Raw genomic sequence first — 27,868 nt, 5'->3', positions numbered from 1 at the left:
GGATGAAGTCCCCCTACCTCCCACCCAAGTACCTACCTTATTGGGAGATAAGAGCAGGGTACCTCTGCTTCTAACCCACCAAACAAATCCATTTGAATGACTTATCAAAGAAGTTCAACCTTCTGATATCCACGGATTTTATTTCTAACACCTAAGAATTCTCAATAGACTCAAAAGAACTTCACTACCATTTTTAAATTACAGTAAAACAACTTTCAGCTCATTATTTTATGCCATTGTCATAGTGTAAAAAAAAAAGTCATATATCAGTACATTTTTCTAATGTTCACTCACAAGTTACAGAAATCTTTTGAGTTTTTTATGTAAATACCTTGTAACCAGGACTACCCATTAATCCATCTTTTCCATGTCTTCCTGGTTCACCCTAAAAAATAAATACAGATATTGTAATACATTTTTGTACTACTTTTTCTTTCTAAAAGAAGACAGTACAAGATAATTTTTATTTAGTATAAAATACTCAAAAGCTTTTTCTGTCAAACTCACAGCACGTCCAGGAAGGCCAGGAAAACCAGCATTCCCTTTTTCACCTTTTGCACCCTATATTAAAAACAAACACTTAGAAAACAATCCATGCAATAATTTAAATTTTTGTTTTTATTACCCAAGAAGAGCTTCATTTTTTGTTTGTTTAACTTTCTCTGTGTTTGTGCCTTCGACACTTCCACAATGATTTTCTGCTCAATAAATAAAGCGTGCTTGACCTTGGCAAGGGCATATTTAGCACACATGGAACCACCAGGGGCCCTGCTGACATGTTTTTCCATTTTAGGCAAATTCCTAAGACTTTAGGTCTCACAGCACAAATTCTTTGAAGTTGGCTTGGGCACACACATGCGGATCTTGGTGGTTTCTCAACTTTCTTGGTATAAATGTAAACAATTCTTTTACCAGAGTTTCTGGACAGCCTAGTTTTGCTAGAGAGTTTTGTAGGCTAGCCTGTGATGATAGCTAGACCATTGAGAATGCCCCAGATACCATCCCTAGAGGAAGTACAACAAGGATTTTAAAATTCCAACTCAAACTTCTGTTAAAAAGTAAGTCAACCTTTTTATGTAGTGACAGAATTCATGAAATGACGGCTAGTGTTGGCTCTACAACTCCTGGCAAAACATTATTTTACCAGGCCAGCCGACACAAAGACATTAAAAAAAATGGTGAATGCAGGATTATTACAAGTGTCTAAACACAAAAAAACCACATCTTGGCAAAATTAAAAGGCAGAGAAGATATAATCTTCCTATAATGTGAAGAAATTGGAAGGCCCAGAACAGTGATTCTCCATGGACATGATGTCAAGCAGCTCCCACTTCCTCCCAAGGAATCTCTATCTACAAATACTTTAAAAAATCAGAATGATCAATAACATGATGCTTTCTTATCAAATACCACATTCCAGGTATTATTTTATATTTTCATTATTCTAAATAAATTTCCTGAGAAAGGTAGGTAAAGCTAATTGCTGTAATAGTGAGTCAACTGGGACTGAAACATGAGTTTTCTACTTCCATGACATTCAAAGTTCCATACGGATACTTTGTTTTATAACTCATACTTCCCTTTTTGCCATAAAATCCAGTTGATCCTTTATCTCCTTTGGGGCCCATTTCACCCTAAAAGAGAAAATATAAACACTGAATTTTATTTTTATTTATTTTTTAAAATCTTTACTTCAATTCCAGTATTTGTTATATCTCTTTTTATGTGATTTAAGCAGGGAATTCTGTGTGTACCTGAAGAACATGTCTATTCTATTTCTCATGTTTTATATATACCTTTTCAAACCATGTATTCTGAAGTATGCTTCAAGTAAAAAATGTTCTTGTTGAAAAAAAAAAGACAACTTTAACTGAGGGTATTCATTTAAAATAAAGTCTAAGAGGGGAGGTGGGGGATGGATGAAATAGGCGAAGGGAATTAAGAGTAAAGTTTTGATGAGAACCAAGTAATGAGGTATAGAATTGCTGAATCACTGTATTGTACACCTGAAACTAATATAACACTGTATGTCCAGTAACTGGAATTAAAATAATTGACTTTTAGAGAAATATGAAAATGTCCCTTTAAGTTTAAAGGAAAAAAAACCACCAATTATAAACAAGGTTTAATTGCCAATATAAAATAGGAATGAAATAATTTAAATTTTATTTACAAAAGCCCTACATTTGAGGCTTTATGAAGAAAAACAAGGAAAAATAAGGATAGTTGGAACCATCACAGGGCCTAAAGTACAGGGCTTAGAGTTAAAAGAATTTCCATATATTAAAACGTACTCATCAGTGTTTAATTACCATAAAATTTGTGACTGGAAATTTTAAAGAAAATTTGTAAAAAGCTTTATGTAACTATGTAGCAATCCAATCATTTACTTTAATATACTTTGTATTTGAGCACTTACTTATAACACATTTATAACATAAAGGACTTCTAATTTGAAATAAAATCCAACATTTGTGAATATTAAAAGACTAGATTTTTTTTTCAACCTTTAATCCTGGCACTCCATGAAGCCCAGGAAAACCAGGAAGTCCACGGTCACCCTGAAAATGAAACTAAAATTAATGGAAGAAAATATATTTCAGCCTAAAAAATAACATAAATTCTTTAGCTTCACCTTTGTCAAAATCTACTGGAAAAAAATCTTCGAACAGTTAAACACATATCTACATTAAAACCTTATCTCTATGGAAGATCAATCCTCATTTATCAGGGTTTCCTTTATGATTAGAAAAGGAAAGTATTTTTGAGACTTAGGTGAAGTTTTTCCAGTTCTGTAAAAAATATTGTTTGTGTATATATATTTATATTTATATATTACTTATATATAAATATATTTATATATTTATTTATATATCATTTATTTATTTATTTTGCTGTGCTAGGGGAGTGCAAGCATGAGCAGGAGGGAGAAGGGTGGAATGAGAGAGAGAGAGAATCTTAAGCAGGCTCCAGGCTCAGTCTGGAGCGTAATGCAGAGCTCCATCTCAGGACCCTGAGATCATGATCTGAGTGATCATGATCAAAATCAAGAGTTAATTGCTTAACCAACTGAGGTACCCAGGTGCCCCAAATGCTGTTGGTATTTTAAGGGATTGTATTGAACCTGTAGATTGCTTTGGGTAATGTGGGCATTTTAACATTAATTCTTCTAGTCCTTGACTATAAAATATCTTTCCATTGTGTCATTATCAATTTCTTTTACCAGTGTCTTATAGTTTTCAGAGTAAAGGTCTTTCACTTCCTTGGTTAAATCAAAAAACATGAAGACAAATGAAAATGAAAACACAATGATCCAAAATTTTGGAGATGCAGCAAAAAAACTATTAGTAGTACATGAACTCAATAGAGTTGTAGAATATAAAATTAATACCCAGAAATCAGTAGCATTTCTATGAACTAATAATGAAATAATAGGAAGGGAATTAAGAAAAGAATCACATTCATAGTTGTACCAAAAAGAATCAAAAACCTAGGGATAAACTTAACCAAGGAAGTAAAAAATCTATTGTAATTCAATGTAAATTGTAATTCAATGTAATCCCTATCAAAATTGTAATTCAATGTAATCAAAATTGTAATTCAATGTAATCCCTATCAAAATACCATCAGCACTTTTTCAGAACTAGAAGAAATAATGCTAAAATTTGTATGAAACCACAAAGACCCCAAAGATCCAAAGAAACCTTGAGAAAGAAGAAAAAAGCTGAAGGTATCATACTTCCAGATTTCAAGATACACTACAAAGTTACAGTAATCAAAACTGTACAGTACTGGCACAAAAATAAACACATAGATCAATAAAACAAAATAGAGAGCCAAGAAATAAACCCATGCTTATATGGTCAATTTATCTATAACAAAGAAAGCAAGAATATACAATGGGGAAAAGAGAGTTTCTTTAATAAATGGGGAAACTGAACAATTAACATGCAAAATAATGAAACTGAACACTTTTCAACACCATACACAAAAAATAAACTCAAAGGATTAAAGACCTAAATGTGAAACCTGAAACCAGAAAAATTCTAGAAGAGAGCACAGGCAATAGCATCTCTGGCACTGGTCATCACAACATTTTTCTGGATATGTCTGCTAAAGCAAAGGACAAAAAAACAAAAATAAACTATTGGGACTACATCAAAATAAAAAGGTTCTGCACAGCAAAGGAATTATCAATAAAACAAAAAGGCAACCTACTGAATGGGAAAAGATATTTGCAAATGATATATCCAATAAGGGGTTAATACTTAAAAAATATAAAGAACTTCTACAACTCAACACCAAAAAAAAATCTGATTTTAAAATAGGTAGAGGACTTGAACATACACTTTTCCAAAGACATCCAGATGGCCAATAGACACATGAAAAGATGCTAAATATCACTCATCATCAAGGAAATGCAAATCAAAACCACAATGAGGTATCACCACATACCTGTCAAAATGGCTAAAATCAAAAAGGTAAGAAATTAAAAGTATTGGCAAGGATTTAGAAAAAGGGGGGGCAGAAATTGGCACAGCCACTGTGAAAAGCTTCCTCAAAAATTTAAAAAGAGAAATACAATATGATCCAAAATTCCACTACTAGGTATTTGCACAAAGAAAACAAAAATGTAAACTCAAAAAGATATATGGACCCTATGTTTATTTCAGCATAATTTATAACACCCAGTATAGGGAAACAGCCCAAGTGTCCATCAATTGATGAATAGATGAAAAAAATATGGTAGGTACGTATATATGTACATGCAATGGGATATTATACAGCCATAAAAAGAATGATATCTTGCCCTTTGCAAAAATATGGATGGACCCAGAGAGTATTATGCTAAGTGAAATAAATAAGACTGAGAAAGACAGATACCCTATGATTTCACTCATATGTGGAATCTAAAAAAAACAAAACAAATCAACAAAAAGATGAAACAGACCTATAAATTATAGAGAACAAACTAATGGCTGCCAGAGGAAAGAGGGGTGAAGAGATGGTCAAAGTGGGTGAAAGGCAGTTGTAGAGATAGGATTCTGGTTATGGAATGAAAATGTCAAGGGAATAAAAGGCACAGCATAGGGAACAGAGTCAATGATATAATAATAACACTGCATGGTGACGGATGAGAGTTATGCTTGTGGTGAGCACAGCATATCGTACAGAGACACCAAATTACTCTATTGTACACCTGAAATTACTGTACCAGGTGTCAGCTACTCTTAAGTGAAAATTTTTTAAATCTAAAATATTATTTTTTTTAATTATTCACATATTTTAAAGAATGACAGAGTTATTGAATGGATAAAATCCTCCAAAGGCAGCTTTTTTCGTTCTAAGCTTCCATATCTCTATAAACTCAAATCACCAGACCCCATGGTTACATTGCTACTGCATTTTCAGTTTCCAGCATTATCTACTGACCTCCCACTGTGAAAGAAAGGATCGACCTTTAAAACCAACCAGCACCCTCTCCCCATCTCCACTTCTAGGAAACACAAATTCTCTTAGCTTTCTATGACAACATTGATTAAATCAATTGTCATCATTTCTGATACTAAGATTCACAACTAAAGCATAAATATGCTGATTGCTTGCCCTTTCTTTCCCTACAGTTAAAAATTGCCTGTTTTGGAAGGGGCAGGAGGTTGACTACTTATTTTCTTATAAATTTATTACAACGTTGAACTCCAATCTCCAACTGTCAAAATCACTAATATACTCATAAACGTTGAAACTTTGATATTCTTTGTCTTTTCTAGAGCCTTCTCATTTGTTTCAGTATACATTTGTTCTCCTGTTTATTCCCTTGTTAGGGTAATACATCATCCCATAGCTTCCTGAAAACAAATTCATGGGAGACAACTTTCTGAAACTTAAATTTCTGAAAACATCTTTATTCTATTCACTTATGTAATTAATAATTCATAGACCTTTAAAGGCTCTGCTCGATTCCCTTCTTGACTTTAGTGACACTAGTGAGATATCTGAAGCCCTTCTGATTCTGATTTGTATATGACATTTTCTTTTGGTGGTTGTAGGGTTCTTCCCTCTCAGAAAGCATGTAGGATCTTCTGTTTTTAGTGTCTTACAATGTAAAATTGTACAATATTAAGCATAGATATGGTCATAATCATCCACTATGCTAAACACTATGGAAGACTTTTCATCTACAATGACCCCATGCTTACACATGTAGACTCTGACCACACACCCAAACTCCATCCACATTTCATATACACAGCCTTCCCTCAGCTACCTCTAAGCATACTGTGTTAAAAGGCACTCACCAGAACCAAGAGAGTAAAGAGGCCTGCAGACCCTGGAAATGGAAATCAGGACCCAGGATCTGGAATGTGATCTACAAGGGGGTCATGTGCTACAGGAGTGCCTCTTTATTGGCTCTGAAGTCCCATCACTTCCTACCAACAAACACAGCGGAAGCACCATCTATCAGGGGTTCTCCCTCCCTGAGGGCACTAATGACACTTTGTCCAAGTCTTCTGCTCAGGTCTTTTACCAGTTTCTTCTGAGATTTTTTGCTGATCTTTAATTTTCCTAAGATTATTTTCTGGTTCCTGATGATCAGTTCATATGAAAGCTCATGATAAACTCTCAGCGAGTACAGTTCAATGACTGAAATTCTCCATATATGGTGTGGCTGGGTAATTTACCTAAATAGCTCTGGCTATCAGTGGATTCCCCATAAAAGGATCTTCTTTGCCTATAGTTGTAGTACAACTCCACCTTTTCTTTCCAGTCTAGAGACCTTCAGTTTTACCCTCTCCAGATAGTAAACTTGTGTATCTTGCTAGGGTAGAAGAAAAGAGACTGACTTAGGAAGGAATAGCAGGATCTCACTATTCTTAAAGAAATATTCAACCATTTTTAATTTTTTTTAAAGCTTTTATTTATTTATTTGTCAGAGAGAGAGAGAGAGAGTGAACACACAAGCAGAGGGAGTGACAGGCAGAGGGAGAAGCAGGCTCCCTGCTAGGCAGGGAGCCTGATGCTGGAGTAGATCCCAGGATTCTGGAATCATGAACTGAGACAAAGGCAGATGCTTAACTGACTGAACCACCCAGATATCCCCATGCTTCCATTTTTAGTTCTACCTTCTAGTCACTTCCATTTTCAGAAATACTTGTATTACCATTTCCTAAGCTTTAGGAATGTGTGCACGTGTGCACACATGCAAAAGGGATTCTCTCTCATATGAGTTATATCACTTTTTATTTTAAGATCGAGCTTCCTTGGGTCCTTTCAGATTCTAAAAATGTAGAGCTATTATCTTCTTTTTTTAATTCTCTGTGTCATTTTAGGTTTTATTATTATAATTACTATTCCATGATTGTGGCTTTATGGACGTTTTAAGAGCAGAGAAAGTTAATGTGTATATTCTACCCTTTACCTTCATCAAGAAGCCATAGTGATTTATTGATGCTTAAACAGTAATATCCAGAGCACCTTCCACTGGGAGGCTTTAAACCTCCTGGACCGGGTTATTTCTATGACCTCTTGTGTAGGAGCGCTAATATTCATTCACTTATTCTGTTTTATCCTAAACCAATTTCATTCTTTATACACTCTGGTTAATTGTAGGAAAATCTGGAAAGGTACTTATCTAACTAGACCAATATATTATTGACCTTCTTAATTTAAAAAAAAAAAACTTAATTTTAACAACTGATCTATTCCACATTGAGATATTCCTCTCCATTAGTGAAAGAATGGGAGTTATTATAAAATAAATTTTTACAGAGAGGGAACTGGGGCTGAGAGCCCAGGAATTCCCTCATCTTCTCCCATGATAACTGATGTCAAATAAGGAATAAAATGACATTATATTTTAGATTTATCTGTATTATGTTTGGTTCCTTTAACTTATCTATAGGTGTATGTGATATAAAAAGTATGCTAGGCTCACGGTTATATCAAAAAATCTGTTCACCTTTTACTACCACAGAGATTTTTTTCTGGGCAAACAGCTTCCCAAGTAGAGACTCTACTTCCCAGCCTACTTTGCAGTTAAACATGGCCACCTAACCAAGTCCTTGCTAACAGAATGTATAGAGGACTGCAGCCTACAACTTCCACAGAATTTATTAAAAGGAGAGTTACTGCTACGACTTCTCTTTCCTCCTTCCCATCAGATTAGAATGGAAGAGAACACTCTAAGGGAGATCAGACCAACAAAAAGGAAAAACGGGAGTCTTTGGATAAGTATGTAAATAACATGACAGGAGAAATATACACTTCTTTCTCATTTACACCAGTGAGTTTTGGGGTTTGTTTCTGGTCTAAATAGGAAGAGTATGTTTTGTCTTGTAAAGAATGTCCTTCTCGTGGGTAATAGCTTTCCCTTGACCATCTTAATTTTCCACTAAGGATTAAAAACAATCTGTGTATATATGAGGGAGAAAGACAGACAGAAGATCCACTAAAAGCCCTTACATTCTAGAGTTTATTAATCCCAAAATTCAGTAGTTTAACCCAAGAAGAAAAGAAAAAAAAATAAAATGCAGGGGGAGACCAAGAGGCGCAATAAGAAAACTGAATGATATTCTTTTCCCTACATGTAGACTCCTAATATGAGAACAAAAACCACTTCTTGATTTTTTTTTTCTTTTTGCTTGGGGCAGGAAGGAGTGGTAACAGTTTCTATAGAGAGAAAAGATTAAGTTAAGAAGAATACCTGAGCTAACTTTTTAGGAGCTGTGCTAAAATAACCTGTTGATGGCGGGGCTAGACAAAGATATACTCTTAATAAAATGGAATGTAGCTGGACAGTAAATACTTGATAGAAATACAGAAGAGGACAAATCAGTATTCCCTATTAAGGCTGAACAAAGTCTAAGAACTCCACTTTCTGGGTACAGAGTACAGAAAACATAATCTTCACATTTTAATTTACCAGAGATAACAAACAAATCTCAGATGAAGTGAGAAGACTGGGAGCATTCACTCACACTGGAACAGAAAAATAAAAATCTGGACAAAGCTATCCTTATGTGCATAAGCAAGATTTTTAAGTAAAATACAAAAGCATGGCATAGATATTAACATGGAGAAAAATTTAGTGAGAAAATTTTTGAGGAATCTTGAAACAATATTTACAAAATACAGAACACAAGATAGTGTTACCCAAATACAGTAAACCTCTGAAGAATTCAGGGGTTAGGGGGCTGACCTCCATGCAGTTGAAAATCCACATGTAACTTCTCCATCTCCAAAAACTTAATTACTAATACTCTACTGTTAACTAGAAGCCTTATGAATAACACAAATGATTAACACATAATTTTTATGATATGTGTATTATATTGTCTTCTTATAATGAAGGAAGCTAAAGAAAAGAAAATGTTATTAGGAAAGTAAAGAAAATATGTTTACAGTATTATGCTATATTTTGTTGAAAAAAATCCAGATATAAGTGGACCTGTGCAGTTCAAACTCATGTTGTTTACCCAAATTATATCCAAGGTTTAAAACAAAGAAGTGGTAAAGTTAAGCCAAAATCTCCACAATGAGTATATAAGGCAAAAGGCAAATAAACGCTCTTGTGTTGGTCATCTGCTACTGTAATATAGCTTCAACTATGTTAATTAACACAAAAACTGGTATGCTAGAAAAAGGAGGCTGCCAAAACAACAATATTAAAAATTATATATGGCAGTGGCTTTGGGGCTAGGTAGTGGACAGGGAAAACAATAATTAGGTGTTTGAAAATGGTGATTCATTGAATAAATGGTAAATATCTGATAAAAAAAAAAAACTTTGCTGGTAATACTTGCAAAGGCAAATAATGCATCAAATGAACTTAGAGCTAAAGGTAAAGAACTGAGAAAACAGAATGTTGGTATCATGAATTGGTTGCTATCATGAATTGATTGGTATTGGCTGCTTGCAAAAGGTACTGTAAAAGAAAGAAGCTCAGGGACGCCTGGGTGGCTCAGTTGGTTAAGCAGCTGCCTTCGGCTCAGGTCATGATCCCGGCGTTCTGGGATCGAGTCCCGCATCGGGCTCCTTGCTCATCATGGAGCCTGCTTCTCCCTCTGCCTCTGCCTGCCATTCTGTCTGCCTGTGCTTGCTCTCTCTCCCTCTCTCTCTCTGACAAATAAATAAATAAAATCTTTAGAAAAAAAAAAAAAAAAAAGAAAGAAGCTCAGAAAAGAATCGTCTGATTTGCAAGTAGTAACTAAAAGGAACAGACGAAGTACAAAAGTCCTGGGATTGGAAGATACAACTTTTTTTTTCTCATCTTTAACAGATAAATGATGAAACTGGAGAAGACATTAAAAGAAGTTCAATTAAAACAGCCTCTGGGAAGAACCAAATCAAGGATGTGGCCACAAACACTATTCTTAAATCCTCTGAATCAATGAAGGTCGGTCCAAAAATCCTTTCAAGATGGACAGAATGGCTCAAGGGGAAAAAAAAAACACACAACAACAACAACTAAGAGTGCAATGGATGCCTGATAAGTTTAAGTCACCTATCATTAATTATTAGTAGTTAATAAATTAGTATATAGAGGGCCATAACTGAAGCAAGGGCTATGGGTGCTGCTATTGGCCGGAATCAAAAGTCAAAGATCCAAAATCACAAATATCCATCTGCTATTGAGAGAGTTGTACTACCAAAGCAGCCATAAACCTGGACTACAAGAGACTGTGCTTGAAACTTATTAAAAAAAAAAAAAGTCACCCAACAGCACCACTGTGTTTTTCATGTTTCTCTAGCCAGTTTTGACTAGCCAATGAATTTAGACAAAATGAAGAAATAAGAAGTTAAAAACTAGAAGGAAGAAAAAGGACAATCTTATGTATGTTCATACATCTACTATGCCAAATACCTAATACCCTAAATCATAGAATATGTAGTTAATTCCTGCTTTAAAAAGATAATATGCAAAAATGTTTTTATATATAAATAATAACCAATATGAAAATATATTTTTAAAAGTTTCCATTTATAATAGAAACAAAGGAGATAAAAATTCCAAGATATAAACTTAGGTAATATTAGAAGACTAATGTGAAAAAAAAAATCAATGTTATTTCACTGAGTTTCAAGATTGAAATAAGGTAAATAAATCATAATCTTAAATGGAAAAACTCAGTATTGAAATTATGTCAATGATTCTATAACGAATCCATAAAAGGAATCCTAATCAAAATATGAGTAGGCATTTCTTAAAAACTGAAGAAAAGATACTGAGCTTTATCTGGAAAAGTAAGCATATAAGAATAGCCAGGAAAATTTTGATTATAAAGAATAATGAGGAACTACTAGGCCTGCCAACATTAAATCATATTATGAAGTGACAACAATTAAGAACAATTTGGTGTTGGAGAAGATGTAGACAGATAAATGGAACAAAATGGAAAGCCAAAAATACAAACCCATATGAAAATGGAAATTTAGGAGTAACAAGGAGATTCCAAATAAATGGAGAAAAAAGTGATGATTCCATAAATATTGTTGTGGCAACTGGCTATCCATTTGGGAAAACAGGGAAAAATATGAATGCCCATATAACTTTACTCCAAATACCAAAGTTATGAAGATTAAAACATAAAATAACAAAAGTCTAAAAGTAGAGTTATTACCTACAAAATGTTGGAATGTGGAATCCTTTCATATAGACATCAAAGAGAAAAAAAGAAAAAATCTACACATACATAAAAATTTAAACCTTATGTATGGCTAAAATTTCCAAGACCAAGTCAAAACACATAATAAAAACCAGGAAAAAATATTTTCATACAATATGTGAAATGTCTATAAAAATCAATTTTTAAAAAGATCAATAGCCCAATACAAAGCCAAAAAAAGATATGACTAAAAAGGAAATGACAGAGAATTAACAAAATGCCCAAAAATCACATGACAAGGTACTTTACCTTACTAATAAAGAAATGCAAACCAAACCAATACATTTTTAACTTGTACTGGTGAAAATTAGAAACTTTAATGAAACTCAGTGCTGATAAGAGTGTGAGGAAAGATATTTTCACATACTTGCTGGGAGAGTACAAACTTACTGGAAGTTAAATAGGCAATTTTTATCAGAGTTTAATTATGTATTTTACCCTTTGATCCTATAATCAATTCCAGTTCCAGGAAATATTCCTATGGATATACTCAGAAAAATTTACTAACACACACACACACACACACACACACACACACAGTGCAACATCTTAAGAACCACAGCATCCCTAAATTAGAGATTTCTTAAATTGGTTAGGGACAGCCCATATAGTATATAGATGTGATTAACCTGCTGAAGGTTACTTTCTTGAGGCCTCTTTCAATTTTGCACAGCCCTAGAGCTTAGAGAGAATTTTATTCAACTTCCTTGGTACTTAACAGCTATGTTTCTTTTTGTTGTTGTTGTTTTTAAGATTTATTTATTTATTTGACAGAGAGAGAAAGAGAGAGCACAAGTAGGCAGAGCAGCAGGCAGAGGGAGAAGCAGACTCTCCACTGAGCAGGGAACCCGACAAGGGGCTCGATTCCAGGACCCTGGGATGGTGACCTGCGCCGAAGGCAGCCACTTAATGGACTGAGCAACCTAGGCACCCTAACAACTATCTTGACAACACTGTGTACGTGTTATGTGTTTTATTAGATCCCAACCTCTTGGAGGAAAAATCCATTCTGATTTTTTTCCAATTTTTATTTAGTAGATATGACCATCACTTACCAATATCCCAATTCTCTCCACTTCCAAGCATATGGGGGAATCATACGTTGCTGACTCTTGAACTTGGTATGGTTTATAAAATTTGCCCTGGCTAATTAAAGATGAATAGAAGTAGTTTAAAAACCACTGTCTGATTCTCCACATACCTGCTCCTATAAGTAGTTATGATCTAGATGGTGGAACTTGTATCAGCCTAAGTCTCCATGTGAGGAAAAGAGGGACCTGTCACTGCTGCTAATAAATGGTAGCCTGATGAGCAATAAACCTTTCTTTATTTTGAGTTACAGGCATTTGGAATTTACTTGTTACTGCAGAATATGCTACTCTATCTTCAGCTGGTGACTTGCTTGTGATTAATGATAATTTGCTGAATATGCAAAATATTTTCATTTTCTAAATCACAGTAAACACTTTTGAGTCTTCCAAAATATTTCAACTAAACAGTTATTTTGAGGAGTCACACTCCTGGATCCATCTGACCTCACAAGAGATTAGAAGCAAAAATAATCCAAGATTTATAGGGAGACGGTTCCATTTCCACAGATGTCTCCAAAGCTTTCATGACTGATGAATATCCTTTACCAGCTTATCTACCCCATAATTTGGTCTAGAATCATAGTCTCCAAAGTAAGGTCAGGGCAGTTGGGTGGCTCAGTTGGTTGAACGACTGACTCTTGACTTCGGCTCAGGTCATGATCTCAGGATCATGAGATCAAGCCCTGCATGGGGCTCCCCACTCAGCAAAGAGTCTGCTTGAGATTCTCCCTCTCCTTCTGCTCCTCCCCTTAACTGGTGCATGTATGCGCTCTCTCTCTTCTCTCTCTAAAATAAATAAATCTCTGAGAAGCAAACTGGGGGTTTTGGAGGGGAGGTGGGGGTTGGGTAAGCCTGGTGGTGGGTACTATGGAGGGCATGTATTGCATGGAGCACTGGGTGTGCTGCATAAACAATGAATGCTGGAACACTGAAAAGAAAATCAAATGGAAAAAATAAATACACACCTAGAAGACTTTTACTACAAAGATTCTATAATTCAAATTCACCTAACACATCTTGGTTGTTCTTTCCCCTCTCATTTTGAAACAAATATTAAGTCTTTTAAGGCTCAGGCAATGACTTATTGGGAATTATTTCAATTTACTAAAATGTTTCCTCTCTTTAATGCAATGATGGGCAATCCCCTTGGGTTTGGAGATCATCGCTGCGCTATTCAGGCCTAGAAAACAGGTAGATTCCTGAGCTTCCACAACAGGGTCACTCCCATAGCTTCTTAGTGACCACAGAATCTACCCAAAGTGAAGAGGAGAAGAGGAATTTAGAACCAACAAAATATGAAGCACTCTATAAAAATTCAATGAAAGGTTTTAAGTTTCCCAGTGATGCCAGTAGAGAAAAAGAGAACAGGACAGAAAAAGGCACAGCAGCCAACAAATGAGACAGGACATGGAATTAATGATTCTTTTCCATAAGCTGAGATGCTGAATCCATTACAGAGCCTTAAAAGAAAAGAAGTTGAAAGATCAGAAAAACATCAAGACATTGTGAAAGTACTCACCGAAGTAATAAGCACTTGGGTACACACAGGTCAGCACCCCATGAACAGAAGACACACTTAACAAAACTTGACTTCAGAGACTATTCAGGGAAGGCACAATTAGTGCTGCTTTGGAAGAAAAGCCTCTGAGAAAAGGGTAGAGGAAAGAAGGAAAATGTGGTACTACCCCTTCCATAAAAAGTAGAAGTTCTTCTGAAAATTCCTGGTTTAACAACAAATTCCACAGTTTCTTCAGATTCAAATGCAGCTAAATATTTCATCAGAAAACAGAATGTATATGTATGTGTGTGTATTTAATATTTTTATTCTATTAACTATAACTGGTTATATCAATATACTAATATTTTTAAAGATGCATTTTATTTGTTTGTGAGAGAGAGAGAGCATGTGCACACGCATGTGCGAGCCAGCAGAAATGGAGGGAGAAGCAGAGGGAAAGGATCCCAAGCAGAGTCTGTGCTGAGGAGGCGCAGAGCCAACATAGGGCTGAGGCAGGGCTCGATCACATGACCATGAGATCATGACCTGAGCTCAAACCAAGAGTCCGATGCTTAACAGACTGAGCCACCCAGGTGCCCCTCAATATATTAATAAGCTTAACACCAATATTTGTATTTATATATTTAACACATAAATTTATATTCATGTAAGTTTATATTTAATAATATAACAGACAGACTCTATTATGGAAGGAAAAGAAGGCATAGGACTGACTGAACCCTGAAATACTCCAACATTTAGAGAACGGATAAAGATATAAGTAAAAGGTGAATTCAAAGCCCAACCAATAACCTGTAACTTCATTAAGTCTCCCTTTCTTGTCCCCCTTCAACTCCAAGCACACCCACACCAGCATTTGGGCCTTTGGGCCGTGGTGTTATCAGAAAACTACATTACCCTCCCTTTTTGAGAAAGAAGATAAAAGTGGCCACTTTACCAAGCCAATTCTATTTCTTCCTCCCATGTCATTCTTGGCTTTAATTTTTTAAGGTTGTTTTTTTGTTGTTGTTGTTTATTTGTTCTTGTCTTCAGGCACTATGGAAATAAAACCACTGATACTAAGTTTAATAAGTTAATAAGTTAATACTAATAAGTTAATACTAATATATATAACATAATATATATAATTTTATGTATAAGTTAATACTAATATATATAAAATATATATGTTATATATAATATATAAGTTAATACTAATACATATAATATAATATATATAGTTATATATAAGTGAATACTAATATACTAAGTTTTAGCATATTCCCTAATAAAAATTTTAGCTTGGTCCTTTATTACTGTTCTCTCAGCATGTACACTGGAGTCCCCTAATTATAACTGACTATATAAATCACTGTCATACCACTTAATCTTTTGACTTTAGAAGTGCAACAATGAAAGTAAAGGATTTACTTCAGTGAGGAAGCCTCATTTATCACACCATACTCTTGTATGGATGCCAAAGACAATGGGAAACAGATCTTGAAGAGACAATTTAAATGGTAAATGATCTAATGAGGAAAGTAAACAAAATGTGTAGTTTGTTCCATAATGAGACCTTGGATATATTAGCGTATTTTATTTCTTAATCCCCGAAAAACCAAGTGTTAAATTTGTACAAAGTCTAAAAAAAAAATTATTACTACCTCCCATGTGTTGATAATTGAATTTGCTATAAAAAAGTTTTCATAACCAACTCAAAAACCCATAAATGCATGCCAGTTATTCAACTCAGCCTAAGTAAATTTTAACAAAATGTATTTCTTCCAGTGATTTAAATATATGGGTTTCCTTAAAGCTGAAGAAGTGTTTTGAAATACTTTTTCTTAAATTCCAAATAGCTTTAAAACATATTATAAAATGAGTTACCAACTGAAGACCATTTGGTGAATAAGTGCTCCTTTTTAATTTTGTAAATTCAGGAGGGGGAAAAAAAACCTGCAAAATCTATACACATTCTATTGTCTGATATGTAGGAACAAATGTTGAAGTCAGCAAGAAAGTGCATGTAGTTTCAATTATCTTAAGTGGAAACTCCTACAATGGGAGTGTTCAGAAGAAATCCACAAGATGGAAATGATTCTGGGAAAAGATCCTAATGGAGAACAGCGTTGTGTGGAACCATCTCTGAGAGGCCACTGTGTGATGCCTGGAAAAAATGTCCTGCACTGCCCCAAGTCAAAGTCTCCTCAGGGGTCTACTTTTCAACCCTCCCATTTCTGAGTATTAAGAAACTATATCCTAGAGGAAGAACTGAGGAAACGTCTCTAACTTATTCAGTGATTGCAATCCAGGTAAGGAACGCTCTAAAGCCACACGGAATGTGAGGAAGAAATGTAGATGGCACAGTGCATGGTGATTTGGGGCTCACAGTGACTCTGCCAGATCAGACTTTATGCCCTAAGAACAAATTTCAGAGAACAAGCAACTCTGGGTGAAACTATTACTAGACTGAAAACAGAGACCTTCATAGAAACATACACTTTATTTTATTCAACAAAATGTATGCCTTTGTAAAACTCGGACACTTCTGTTCTGAAGAGAGTACAAAGACCCCAAACAAGAAAGCAATTAAAGATGTGACTAACCAAATTGCTGTTATTCCTTTACTTTCAAAGAGACACTTTATTCTTATTCTTTTTAAGGTGAATAAAAACCCTCCTTTTTATAACTGGTCTCTAAAACCCAAGTAAAAGGGAAAAATAGATAAATGTATTCATTCATCCATTCATAGATATATTCACTCATATACACATACTTTTATGAAACCCCTGCCATCCCCAAATCAGGCTAAGTGAGAATGTTAAAGAAACAGCAGTGATCCAGGGTGCCTGGGTGGCTCAGTCAGTTAAGTATCTGCCTTTGGCTCAAGATGCAAGGGTCCTGGCATGCCCACATCAGGCTCCCTGTGCAGGGCGGGGAGCCTGCTTCCCCCTCTTCCTCTGTGTCTCCCCCTGCTCATGCTCTCCTCTCCTGTCTTTCTTGCTCTGCACTCTCTCTCTCCAATAACTAAATAAAATCTTCAAAAGAAAGAAAGAAAAAGAAAAGAGCAGTGGTCCCGTAGACTAGAATTTAGGTGAGGTGTCTGACACGTGGTCTCCTCAGGACAGATACCCTCATGCTCCCAGGGACATCCCCAGTTCACCTGGCAGAGGTCAGGCAATCTCTCTCAACATCCCCACAGCATGAAAATATAAGACGTCTGCCATTCCTGCACGTGCAGCATGCTCCCTATCACCTCTCAAGAGGTATCTCCATCATTTAAAATAGGCAGATTTCTCTGTGGCTAAAAAGACTCCCTCACAAGAAACCTGTGAAGGAATCACCATTGTGTCGATGAAAAAAAATAAGACTCAAAGACATTAAGCAACATGCCCAAGATCAAGTAACTTGAAAGTGGCAGATACATCATTAGATCTGCCAGAGATCCATCCTTCCAGAGATTACTTAACCAGCTACAATTTTCTGCAACCAACATAAGCTACCACAAAAACCTAAAATGGATACAGGTTAGGATCAGAATTTCTCAGATGTGAATGTGGTACACACTATTTTAAAAAGGCAATACTTAGTAAGGATTAGTTAGAAAATTAGTACAAGCTTTTATCAGGAGCAAACACCAGAATGCCTTCACAGACCTTATAAACACAACTGTGCTTTAAGCTAACAAATCAACGTGGGATCCAAGCAAACACAGTTGGGCATCTTGGATGAGGACCAGCTACCAGGGCCAGTAGATCTTGATGGCTCTGGATCCTTGGGGAGGTACTGATACATTGAACATATTTAAAGATCATGTACTTCAATAGGAAGCTTGCCAAATCTCAAAGTTGTGAAAAAGGAGAGTCAGCAGTAAATGTACCCACTGAAGCCCTAAGGAAAAAGCGCAGTAAGACTAAGCCGATAGACCACCTGCCAGATAGGTATCCATTATGGAGAAGGACACGTGGGTATGGGGCTACCTGTGGCTAATAGGAACACATTTCATCCACATAGTTTTCTCCCCTCTAAGAAAGTAACCCCCCTCGGAGCTTAACCACAGGGAGAGAACATGGCATCAGAGCAATGCCAATACCTATTCCGTGTCACGGTGGTCATCCAGTGACAACCAATTTCATCTAGTGATAAAAGCCCAGCTATGAGCTTTATTGGCCAGTGACCACCAACCATGAGCCCACAAATCTCAGAATTCTCCAAGGTGAATGCTACTGAATGGGAGTCACCATAGGTGACATTCTTGGTTTTCCTTGAGTGAACCAAAGCCAACTGGACACATTTTTGTTTGTATGCATTTACCTTTTCACCATCTCTCCCTGGTTCTCCTTTGTAACCTGGTGGTCCTGGAACTCCCTAAATCAAGCACAGAATAAAACTCTGTTAATTATGTTTTTTTGGTTCACTAGAAATGGTGATTCTTTAGTGTGTATCTATGAATCACATACTTGTATTCCTGGAGATCCTGGAACACCTGGTGATCCTGCGACTCCCTGATATCCCTAAAGAAAAGCAAACACAAAATAATTAGTATTTCAACATACAAAAAGTAGTCCTCCATTTCAGGATTCACTCTTGAGTGTCTTACACTTAAGACTTCACTGGGTGACTGCTTAAGAAACAAAAATAACAAAGTTTCAAATGCTGAATGTGGAATTAATATCTTCAGTCTTTAGGAAAAGGTCTTAAATGTCTCCAGATTAGTAAAAATATCCAGATATGTTTCAGTCACAAGGAGGGCTCTGGGATGCAAATATAGAGCCAATATTCGCAGCTCCTAAAAAAATGTTTTGCACATAGAAACATATTCAACATAGTCAAGAGAAAAATATGTAAGATTGGAGGATTACACTAATGTAATCCATTTTTAAACTACCAGATTAATGGCCATTTGAGTTAATCTCTGGAATAAATTAAAACTTGATAAATGTTATTCTTCAGGGTAAGTCTATAACAGCCTTTGGGACTGCTCATTTTGGAAAGCAGCTGCTGTTAACTCCACGAGCATGGCTTGACATGTCTCCCCCACCTCCCAAGGCTGAGCTGTCTGCTGAAGCGAGGGTCCCTTTCAACTTCACTGCTTCTTACATATCCCTCCAGACAGTGGAGCTGTGGTACAATAGCACGGCTTCTTCCGACAAGGCAAGCTATTCATTCTTCACTCAGCATATGACAATTAAACTCCCAAACAAACTTGCAGGCCCAGAACATTTGTCTAGGTTTCTCTGGGTCAATGTCAAGTTGACTTGGACCACCTAGCACCTGCAAATATATTTCTCTCTCTTATTTAGATTCCCCTCCCCCGCCACCATCTCAGATCTTACTGTTTGGATATGGCTTTCTATTGTCAGCCATATAAAAAAGATCTTGTTAGTGTTTCCAATTACATCTTCATTGTTAAATCCAAAAGCTTAATTTCCATGTGGCTATTTATGGCTGGTTTTTGTATTCACCCACTCGCTTGTCAGCACATTTTAGCTGTCATTTTAGACATAGCACAACTCCCTGCTTTCCCACTCCCATTTTGAAATACTCCTTTTACTATTCTTTGCTAGCTCTAATAACACCAATAACAATAATCATGGTTGTCTCTGCAACAGCAGTCCTAGATTGTTTTTCTCCTTTTACATGCACTCGTATTTCTTATTCTGTAAAATGTTCCCAGTTACTCTCCAAATGATAGATTATATAAGTTCCAGCACCAACTACGATGCTTTCCTTCATATCCCATTCAGTTCTTCACAGAGTGTATCATTACACTTTCTCCAGGATTTCTCACACAAATTCTCCTGAGTCCATGCACAAATGTTAAACATTTCATCAGTGAATGGAGTCTCAAAACAAACCTCTCCATATACCACATGCCATACAAAACCACCGGCAGTATCCAGACCCAACATATGTCTCTGGTCAGCCACTGTCTCTGTGTCCTGAGATTAGGTGCCCCCTTGATAGGAGAAACCCAGTCCAATTCATTTCTATATTTCCAACATTGAGCAGGGCATTCGGCAATTTTTTGTTAATCAAACTTTGGACGAATTTACCTTTGAGTCATCCACACTGCGCTAAGTGAGAACAATCTCTTTCCCCAAGGAACCAGGTTATGTTTATGCTGCTACCAGTAGCAAACTGAAGCTTTTAGTAATGCCATGTGGTTCCTGTTCTCAAGATCAAAGTCAACATAATTTGCTCAGCCTTTTATCTCTATGACTCCAGTAACCACTGAATCTCTTTTCTTTACCCACTTCGCAATCAGATAGGTCTGGAATTAAATTTCAACTCTGTCACTGCTAGGATATTGCCCAAATGGAGTTAGGTTACTTATAACTGCCACCACTTAGGATGATGCTGGTCTTTTGAAACCCTGTAGGCACTCTCTTGATAGTCTGACATGATACACAACAGGCTGTTGCAATTGGGAGAAACAATAAAAGCAATGATTTATACAGTATTTGTCATGTTCCAGATTAAGTACTTCACATATATTAATTCACTTAACCCTCACAACCACCCTAATGTAGGGTCTAGATTATCCCTATTTTCAGATGAGAAGTTACTTAATCATATAAGATTAAGTAACTTGCCCAAAGATAGATAGGAAGTTGACAGAGCCAATGGGAATACCCTCTATCAGAAAATGCTTCATGGTAGATCCTATCTTATGATTCTAGAATAATTAATGAAATCTTTCAAAGCACATATTGCAAGGCCCCTTTTAAATTGCTTAGAATCCTGAGTGCCCAAAGAAAAGGAATGTTCATCTAATTCCTCAAAAGAAAGTTACCATGGAGATTGGCTATTTACCAAAATGACTGGTCATCTGCAAAGTTCACTGTAATGAATCGTTCTTTTTCACAATTTTTCAAAAGTTAAGCCAAATGTCATATCAGCTTTATTACTTTTTTCACAAAACGAATCTTTTGTAGAAGATCAAAAACTGTTCCCTTCTTCAAAGAAGTTAATATAATCCATTTGTTAGAGAGGACACATCACATTTCAATGGATTAAAGCAACATGGAGATACCCCAGACTGTGTTCCCAGCTCACCTCTGACTCATAATGTGACCTCAGGCAGAGTGATCCTGGGAGGCAACTCAATAAAGTGGAAAGACAATGAATTTTGAAATTGGAAGACCCTGGGCTGAATTTTTGCTCCTCCCTTTACTTTCTACGGAATTTTGGCTAAGTGACTTTGCCTAGCTAAGCCTCAGTTTCTTACCATAAACCAGGATAACAGTGCCCACTTCACTTCTGAAAAGAAACAAATGGGAGTCACAGGTGAAAATGCCTGTCACATGCTAAGAACTCATATGTGAGTTTCTTTTTATCTTCTTCAGATTCAATGACTTTCGTACAACCATGAGAACTCTCTTGCAAATTGTTATTCTGTAGCCTTCATGGGCACCATTAGTACATGAGGAATGGCAGATCCAGTCATCATCATTTTAATTGAACCCTTTTTCAACATTCATATAGATCTAATGGCGTATATGTGAACAAGGCTTCAGTGTGCTTTACAAAGGCCATATTTGTTTCGTCTTTGGAAGAACTGCAAAAATAAATGTTTCTCACAATATGAGAACCAGGTTGATTTTTTTTTTTAACTTACAATGAGATGCATTCTTGAAAACTTAGTTGTATATAGAAATTCAAAGATTTTTTTAGAAGCTAGGGGAAGCATGATTAGCCACAAAATAAAGAAAAACCAAAACCACATCCAAGCTGGGGGATCCCAGGGCAAATCACCAGAAGAAACTGGATGAAATTCAGAAAAACAAATTTTGGACTAAAAATCAGGAAAATAAAGGTTAATAGGGAGGAATATTACAACACAGAACAATTTCCAAGAGGTGCAAAGACTAAACACTGGCTGACTCATAGCAGGGTACACTTAAACAAGAAAAATGCCCCGAAAGAGGAAAAAAGATAAGCTTTCCTTACAACTTACTGAGTTTTTATTTTTCTTAATACACATACTTCTGTGTTTTCTGGTAGGAGTGCCATTTTCACATGATCTTTGATCAATACTAACACTGATTTTGCTATTTTGCAATTAGCAGATCCAAATATCCACCCTACCCCCATGTGCAAGACTTCTGACAGTAAAGTCTTTTCCATGTTCACAGAAAGTCTCTTTGTAAATGAGTCATTTTTTAGGAAAAAAATATTCTCACTGCCAAATTGTAGGGTTGAAGAATACAGAATCAATTTAATTTTCCTCCATGATTCATAGTTACAATGCTCCAGGAAAGATGTATAGCACTGAAATGGAAATTAAAGAAATAAAAATTATCCTGTGAGCAAGAGTCACAGTCTCTTCTGAGCCCAATTCTAATCAGACCATAAATTATCCTGCCAACCTCAATATATAGATCTTCTTAAGTAGCAAGGAAGATAAAGTAATCGATTTCCTTTAAGTATTCTAAACTCTAAAAATGAGAATAAAATGCAGAGAAATCAGTTTGGATGTCACTTTTCTTTTTGAAATTTAAGAATGTGATTCGAAGTTTATTCTATTACATAATTTTCTTCTAAGTTTTCCAAAATTCCCACAGACCCCCTTCATACACAGCCAGGGTAACTAAGTAACCAAAATCTAGTATATATTTTTAATGTTCACTGTGGATTCTTCTTGCCATTGGCACTCTTTAGAGCCCCACACAACTAAATCCCAAAAATATTCTTAAATCTCAGTCTTTTCATGTATAGCTAATATAGAAACTAGTTTATTTACCACCTAACCCAACTGTTAGTCAAGTAGTATGTGTGTCTGAACTGACTGCTCAAATTACTTGACTAATAATAGATCCCAGTAACAGAGGTAAAATTACACCTGAGCTAAGTTCTAAGAAAGACGCTATGGGAGGCAAAGAGCAGACAGGGAAGCTTTCTGAAGCGACAAGCTCAAAGGAACACTCAAGGAAGCACAGTGCAGAACAATTCCTTGAAGAATTTAATGTATAAATAGTACTATGTAATATCTACACACACACCATTATTATATATACTATCCATACTATATTTTAAAAAATAAGCAGTCTATTTAAGAGGCCCATGAGGAAAACATGGAGAGATTCATACATGAGATTTACACATGGGGAGGGTTGGGGGAAAAAATTAGTCAACAACTAAGCTTTGTCTAGGAAAGCTTTACAGAAAAGTTTTAAATTACACTTTGTTATAGAAAAGATAAACTGCCCAAGTGTAAGATAATTCATTTGAGGCAAATGGCCCATATTTCAGTCTACCAGTGAGCCTCTCATGAGGGATGTATGCGTGCATTTGTGTAAGTTTTATGGTACTGGGAGACAGTAAGACAATGAAGCTTTCTGCTAAAGGAATCCAAAATGAGGTGAAGTGAGAGTTCAGGTAGAAACTGTTTTCTCTAGACAAATGTTTCATACACTTCATCATTAAGCCACCTCTTATAATTCTATTTTCCAAGCTAAATAACAGCCATTCCTTTGGCTTGTAACCTCATGTACCCCATTTTCCAGGTTTTAATCTTCATGGCACTCAGCCCCAAACTCCCCACAGCTCTTAAACTGTTGAGTCCACAACTGGCACCATATTCAGTTAAGAGTCTGAAGGAGGAAAACATAAAAACTTGTCCCATGAGTCCTATTGTTCTACTATTAATTATTCACCTCCTGTCAAGCTTACTCTGCAAGCCTAAATTCTAGTTTTCTTCCCCTTCTTCCTTTTCTCTACCATCATTCTCAACCATTTTGAAACAGCATCTTTTACTTGGCTTACACCTAAGATTTAGTCAATTCTCCCCCCACAGACATTCTTCAGAGTTCTTACTCTTGTCCCCATTTCTCTCTTCTAAATGAGATCCAAGTCCTACAAATCCCTAAAGTATAGCAGGCTAAACCAAATCTAAAACTTCAGAAGCACGACTGTCATCTTGCTTAATATAGATGTTATATATTTACTAACAATGCCAAAAATTGCATCAGCCCTTCAGGCAGCCCCATTACAAATGCTGATCCCTTTTCACCAAGGTTAAACTTAAATAACATGTCCCAGACAAGTAAGAACCATACGTTCATTTGGGTTGAATTTCACTATATTAGAGTAGCCATTCTCCAAGTTTGCCAAATCCATTTGGATCTCCATGTCACCCCAAATGCCAAAATAAATTTCAGAAGTGAAATCGAGAATTAAAAATCCTTAAAAATCATATTAAAGTAAATGAAGAAAGTAATAGTAAAAAAAAAAAACCACTAGAACTAATAACCAAGCATTTAACTGTAAGAAAATTTTACATTGCTACAAGTTAAAAACTATAAACCAAATAAATAATTAGAAGAAACATTAACAACATATATGTCAAAAGATTAATTCTTTTAATCCTTTAGTATAGGAAGCTCTTACTAATCAACTGATTAACATTCAAAATACTATCACTTATATAGAAAATGGGTAAAGGACAAGAAAGGACACTTTACAAAAAAGGAACTCACCCTGAATGTCAGACTTCTATATTAAACTACCACCTAAAATTTCTACCTGAACAGGGGCACTGGGCTGGCTCAGTGAGTGGAGCATGCAACTCTTGATCTTAGGGATGTGGATTTGAGTCCCACATGGGTGTAGAAATTATATTTAAAAAAAAAAAATCTTGAAAAAAAATTGTCTACTTAGCCATCTGACAAAAATTTAACATATCCTAAACCAAACTCTTGATTTCCCTTGCCCAAGTTTTTCTATTCTTCCTTCCACAACTCACTGAGTCTCCTTTGACTTCTCTCCTATAAACTCATGCATTACATCATCAAATCCTGTCAGATCTAACTTCAAAATACCCTCAGGAAATCAGCAGTTCTCTTTACCTCACTACTTACCATCCTGATGCTAGCTGCAATCATCTTGTTCCTGGATTATTTCAAGAGCTTCTGGACTCATCTCTCTGGTTTTTGTCCTCATCCGCCCTAAAATCTATTCTCAACTAAGAAGTCAGAGTAATCTTTTAAAAATATAAGTTACATCACTTTAATTCAGACCCTCCAGTGGCTCCTGAGTTCACTCCAACTAAAAGCCAAAGTCATCACAATGGCCTAAAGAATTCTACTCAATCTCCCTTCCTTTCTCCCTCTTACCTACCCAACTTCACCTCCTACTAACTTGCCCCACCCCTCTCTCTTTGTGTTTGATAAAATCATGTACCTTTGAAATTCCCCATCTGTATTGACTACCACTTTTGTAAGTTTTAACCATCCATAGAGAAAGCTAGCCACTTTCTGGAATCTCTAGACTAGACAGGGTACACAGAGGGGTGTGGGGACAAAGAGAGTCACTGCATTCACGGAGTGTGGCCCACTAACCAATCTACACTTCTATCTATCCTATCAGTAGCAGTGTGGTATCAGTCTTCCAGAATCACTTAAGGGCAATAAGATGAAAATTCACCTCCAGAATCTGACAGTTTTAATCTAGCTTACCTTTCTCCCTTAGCAAATATGATGGCTTTAATGGAATCTTAGAAAATTAGCACTGGAGAGAACATGGGCCTCATCTGGCACCATCTTCTCATTTCCCAGACAAAGAAACTGAGACCCTTGAAAACAAAGCAACTTTTAAAAGCAAAGCAGAAGGCAAAACAACCCCTGATCTCTCTAACAACCAGTGAGGCCTTGGTTTGAGAAAAGTAAATTAGTTCATGAAGACTAATTAATAATGACATAAAACAGAAATAAGCACTACAAAGATATAATCTTCTACAAAATCATAAAATAGTTCTAGTATATGTTTTCATATATGGCCTTTTTAAAAAAATCAATGCCATAACAGTACAATGCTTTTACTAATAGTACTTTCTCCAAATTACCTGCGGGATATATGAATATTTCCCCTGCCTCTCTCTGTATAACGATATAATAGCAAAACAGTAATATTCTCAGACAGTGCTGCTAGAAATCATTTCACTGATAAAGAAATGAGAAAGGATGGGAAGAATTTGAAACTAGCTCTTTAATTTTGTTTGAAGGCATTTTCCTTGTGAAAATTAATATTTCTCCAGAATGGAATAATTTCCTATTTAAAGCTTCAGTTGACTTGGCCTGGTTATAATGTGAAAGAGATTCAAACTGCTTATTGAAGGGGATTGCACAGAACCAAATCCAAACAAAGCAGAATTCCCTTCGAATTGTTCCATCCAAGTTTCCCTGGTCCAGATGGCTTAAATCGCCAGCCAGAGACTCCACCCACACCTTCCCACTCCCGCTGTGCACTGGCCCTGGACACACACTAATGACCCTCAGCTGTTCTGGCTCCCAGACTCATTTTCTTTTCCTGCCTGGCCACCCAACCTCCTATCTCCTACAGAGACAAAGGAAAGAGGGAAAAGGAGACACTTAGGAAAAATCATACCTTTGGGTAAATAGGATTTGCACTAATGAATCAGTTCCTTATTGCTGCTGTAAGAAATTATCCCAAACATAATGGCTTAAAATGACACACACTTACATTCTGGCAGTCAGGAAGCCAACACGGTCTTAGGGAGCTAAACTCATGATGTCAATGGGACTGCATTCCTTCTGAAGGTTCTAGAAGAAGATGTGTTACCAGCTTCTGGATACTTCGGACATTCCTTGGATCATGGTCACCTCATCCTGATCCCTGCTTCTGTCATTACATCTCCTCTGACTCTGATGCTCCTGTCTCCCTCTTATAAGGATCCTTGTGATTATACCGGGCCACTCAGCTAAATTTCTACACAGTAATTTCTGTATCTCAAGATCCTTGATTTTATCATATATGCAAAGTTCCTAGTCTAACATATTCACAGGTGTTAAGATTAGGAGGTGGACATTCTCTTTGTTCTTTCTCTCACATCAGGTATGCCTAATATCATCTAACATCTAATATCAGGTACTACAAAGCTATACCTATGTCAACAGGTAAAATCATATACACAAACACATATACATGTAGTGAATATGATGAGATAACAAGTCTATTATAGATGAAATAAAAGTCATAGAGTAATATCCATGATTATTGTATCACGCTTATTACAACTAAATTCCAGTACTTTGTTCATGGCAAAATATTTAAAGAGGAAAAAAAAAAAAAACACACTAGAGCCAATGGCCTATGAAGGGCTTGCTCAATACTCACCACCATATACTGCCCAGGACTTTTCACCACCAAGACACCCAAAGCCTAAATAATTTAGTAGTGCTGTCAGAGGAGCTCTTCAGGCAGGCAAGGGCTCACACTCATAAAACTCCTCCCACCCAGAGTGATTAGGGGAGAACCCACACAGGGCCTCAGGCAGTATCTTCAGTGGGAGGAAAGAGGTGCAGTGAGAGAGTGCAACCAAGTCACATGACACTTCGAGTTAAAGTGAGAAAAGGATGAGATATAAGGAATCACAAGGAAAATGCTGGCAGGAACAGGAAATTAAGGATAAAGGCAAAGAGGAGATATTAGTTTAGAACCTATTTGTTTCATTCAATTCAAATAGAAGTAGTCTGATAATAAATTTTTCATCTTCTTTCCTGCAAATCACTACCTGGCCACTTCCACCCTTATCCACTTGGCCTTCTACCCCACATAAAGGTCCATATTATACCAATGCCCTCCCACCTGCC

General features: G+C 36.2%; 1 protein-coding gene across 4 annotated transcripts in view; it reads right to left on the bottom strand.

The window, feature by feature from the left end:
- The window catches only part of COL21A1 (collagen type XXI alpha 1 chain), a 203,497-nt gene that overhangs the window by 60,750 nt on the left and 114,879 nt on the right, over positions 1–27,868 (bottom strand). For 3 of the 4 annotated variants that reach the window (XM_047734032.1, XM_047734033.1, XM_047734035.1), the window contains 6 exons: positions 18,716–18,769; positions 18,570–18,623; positions 2,508–2,561; positions 1,581–1,634; positions 508–561; positions 332–385 (listed from right to left, as the gene is read on the bottom strand). In XM_047734032.1, coding sequence (XP_047589988.1) covers positions 332–385; positions 508–561; positions 1,581–1,634; positions 2,508–2,561; positions 18,570–18,623; positions 18,716–18,769 — 324 coding nt within the window. Of the gene's footprint in view, positions 1–331; positions 386–507; positions 562–1,580; positions 1,635–2,507; positions 2,562–18,569; positions 18,624–18,715; positions 18,770–25,117; positions 25,269–27,868 lie in introns of those variants that run through there. The other variant, XM_047734034.1, reaches the window with a different exon arrangement.

This window comes from Lutra lutra, chromosome 6 (genome assembly GCF_902655055.1).
Source record: "Lutra lutra chromosome 6, mLutLut1.2, whole genome shotgun sequence".
Taxonomy (NCBI): Eukaryota; Metazoa; Chordata; class Mammalia; order Carnivora; family Mustelidae; genus Lutra; species Lutra lutra.
The sequence above is the reverse complement of the archived record's forward strand: the minus strand, read 5'-3'. Positions and strand labels throughout refer to the sequence as shown.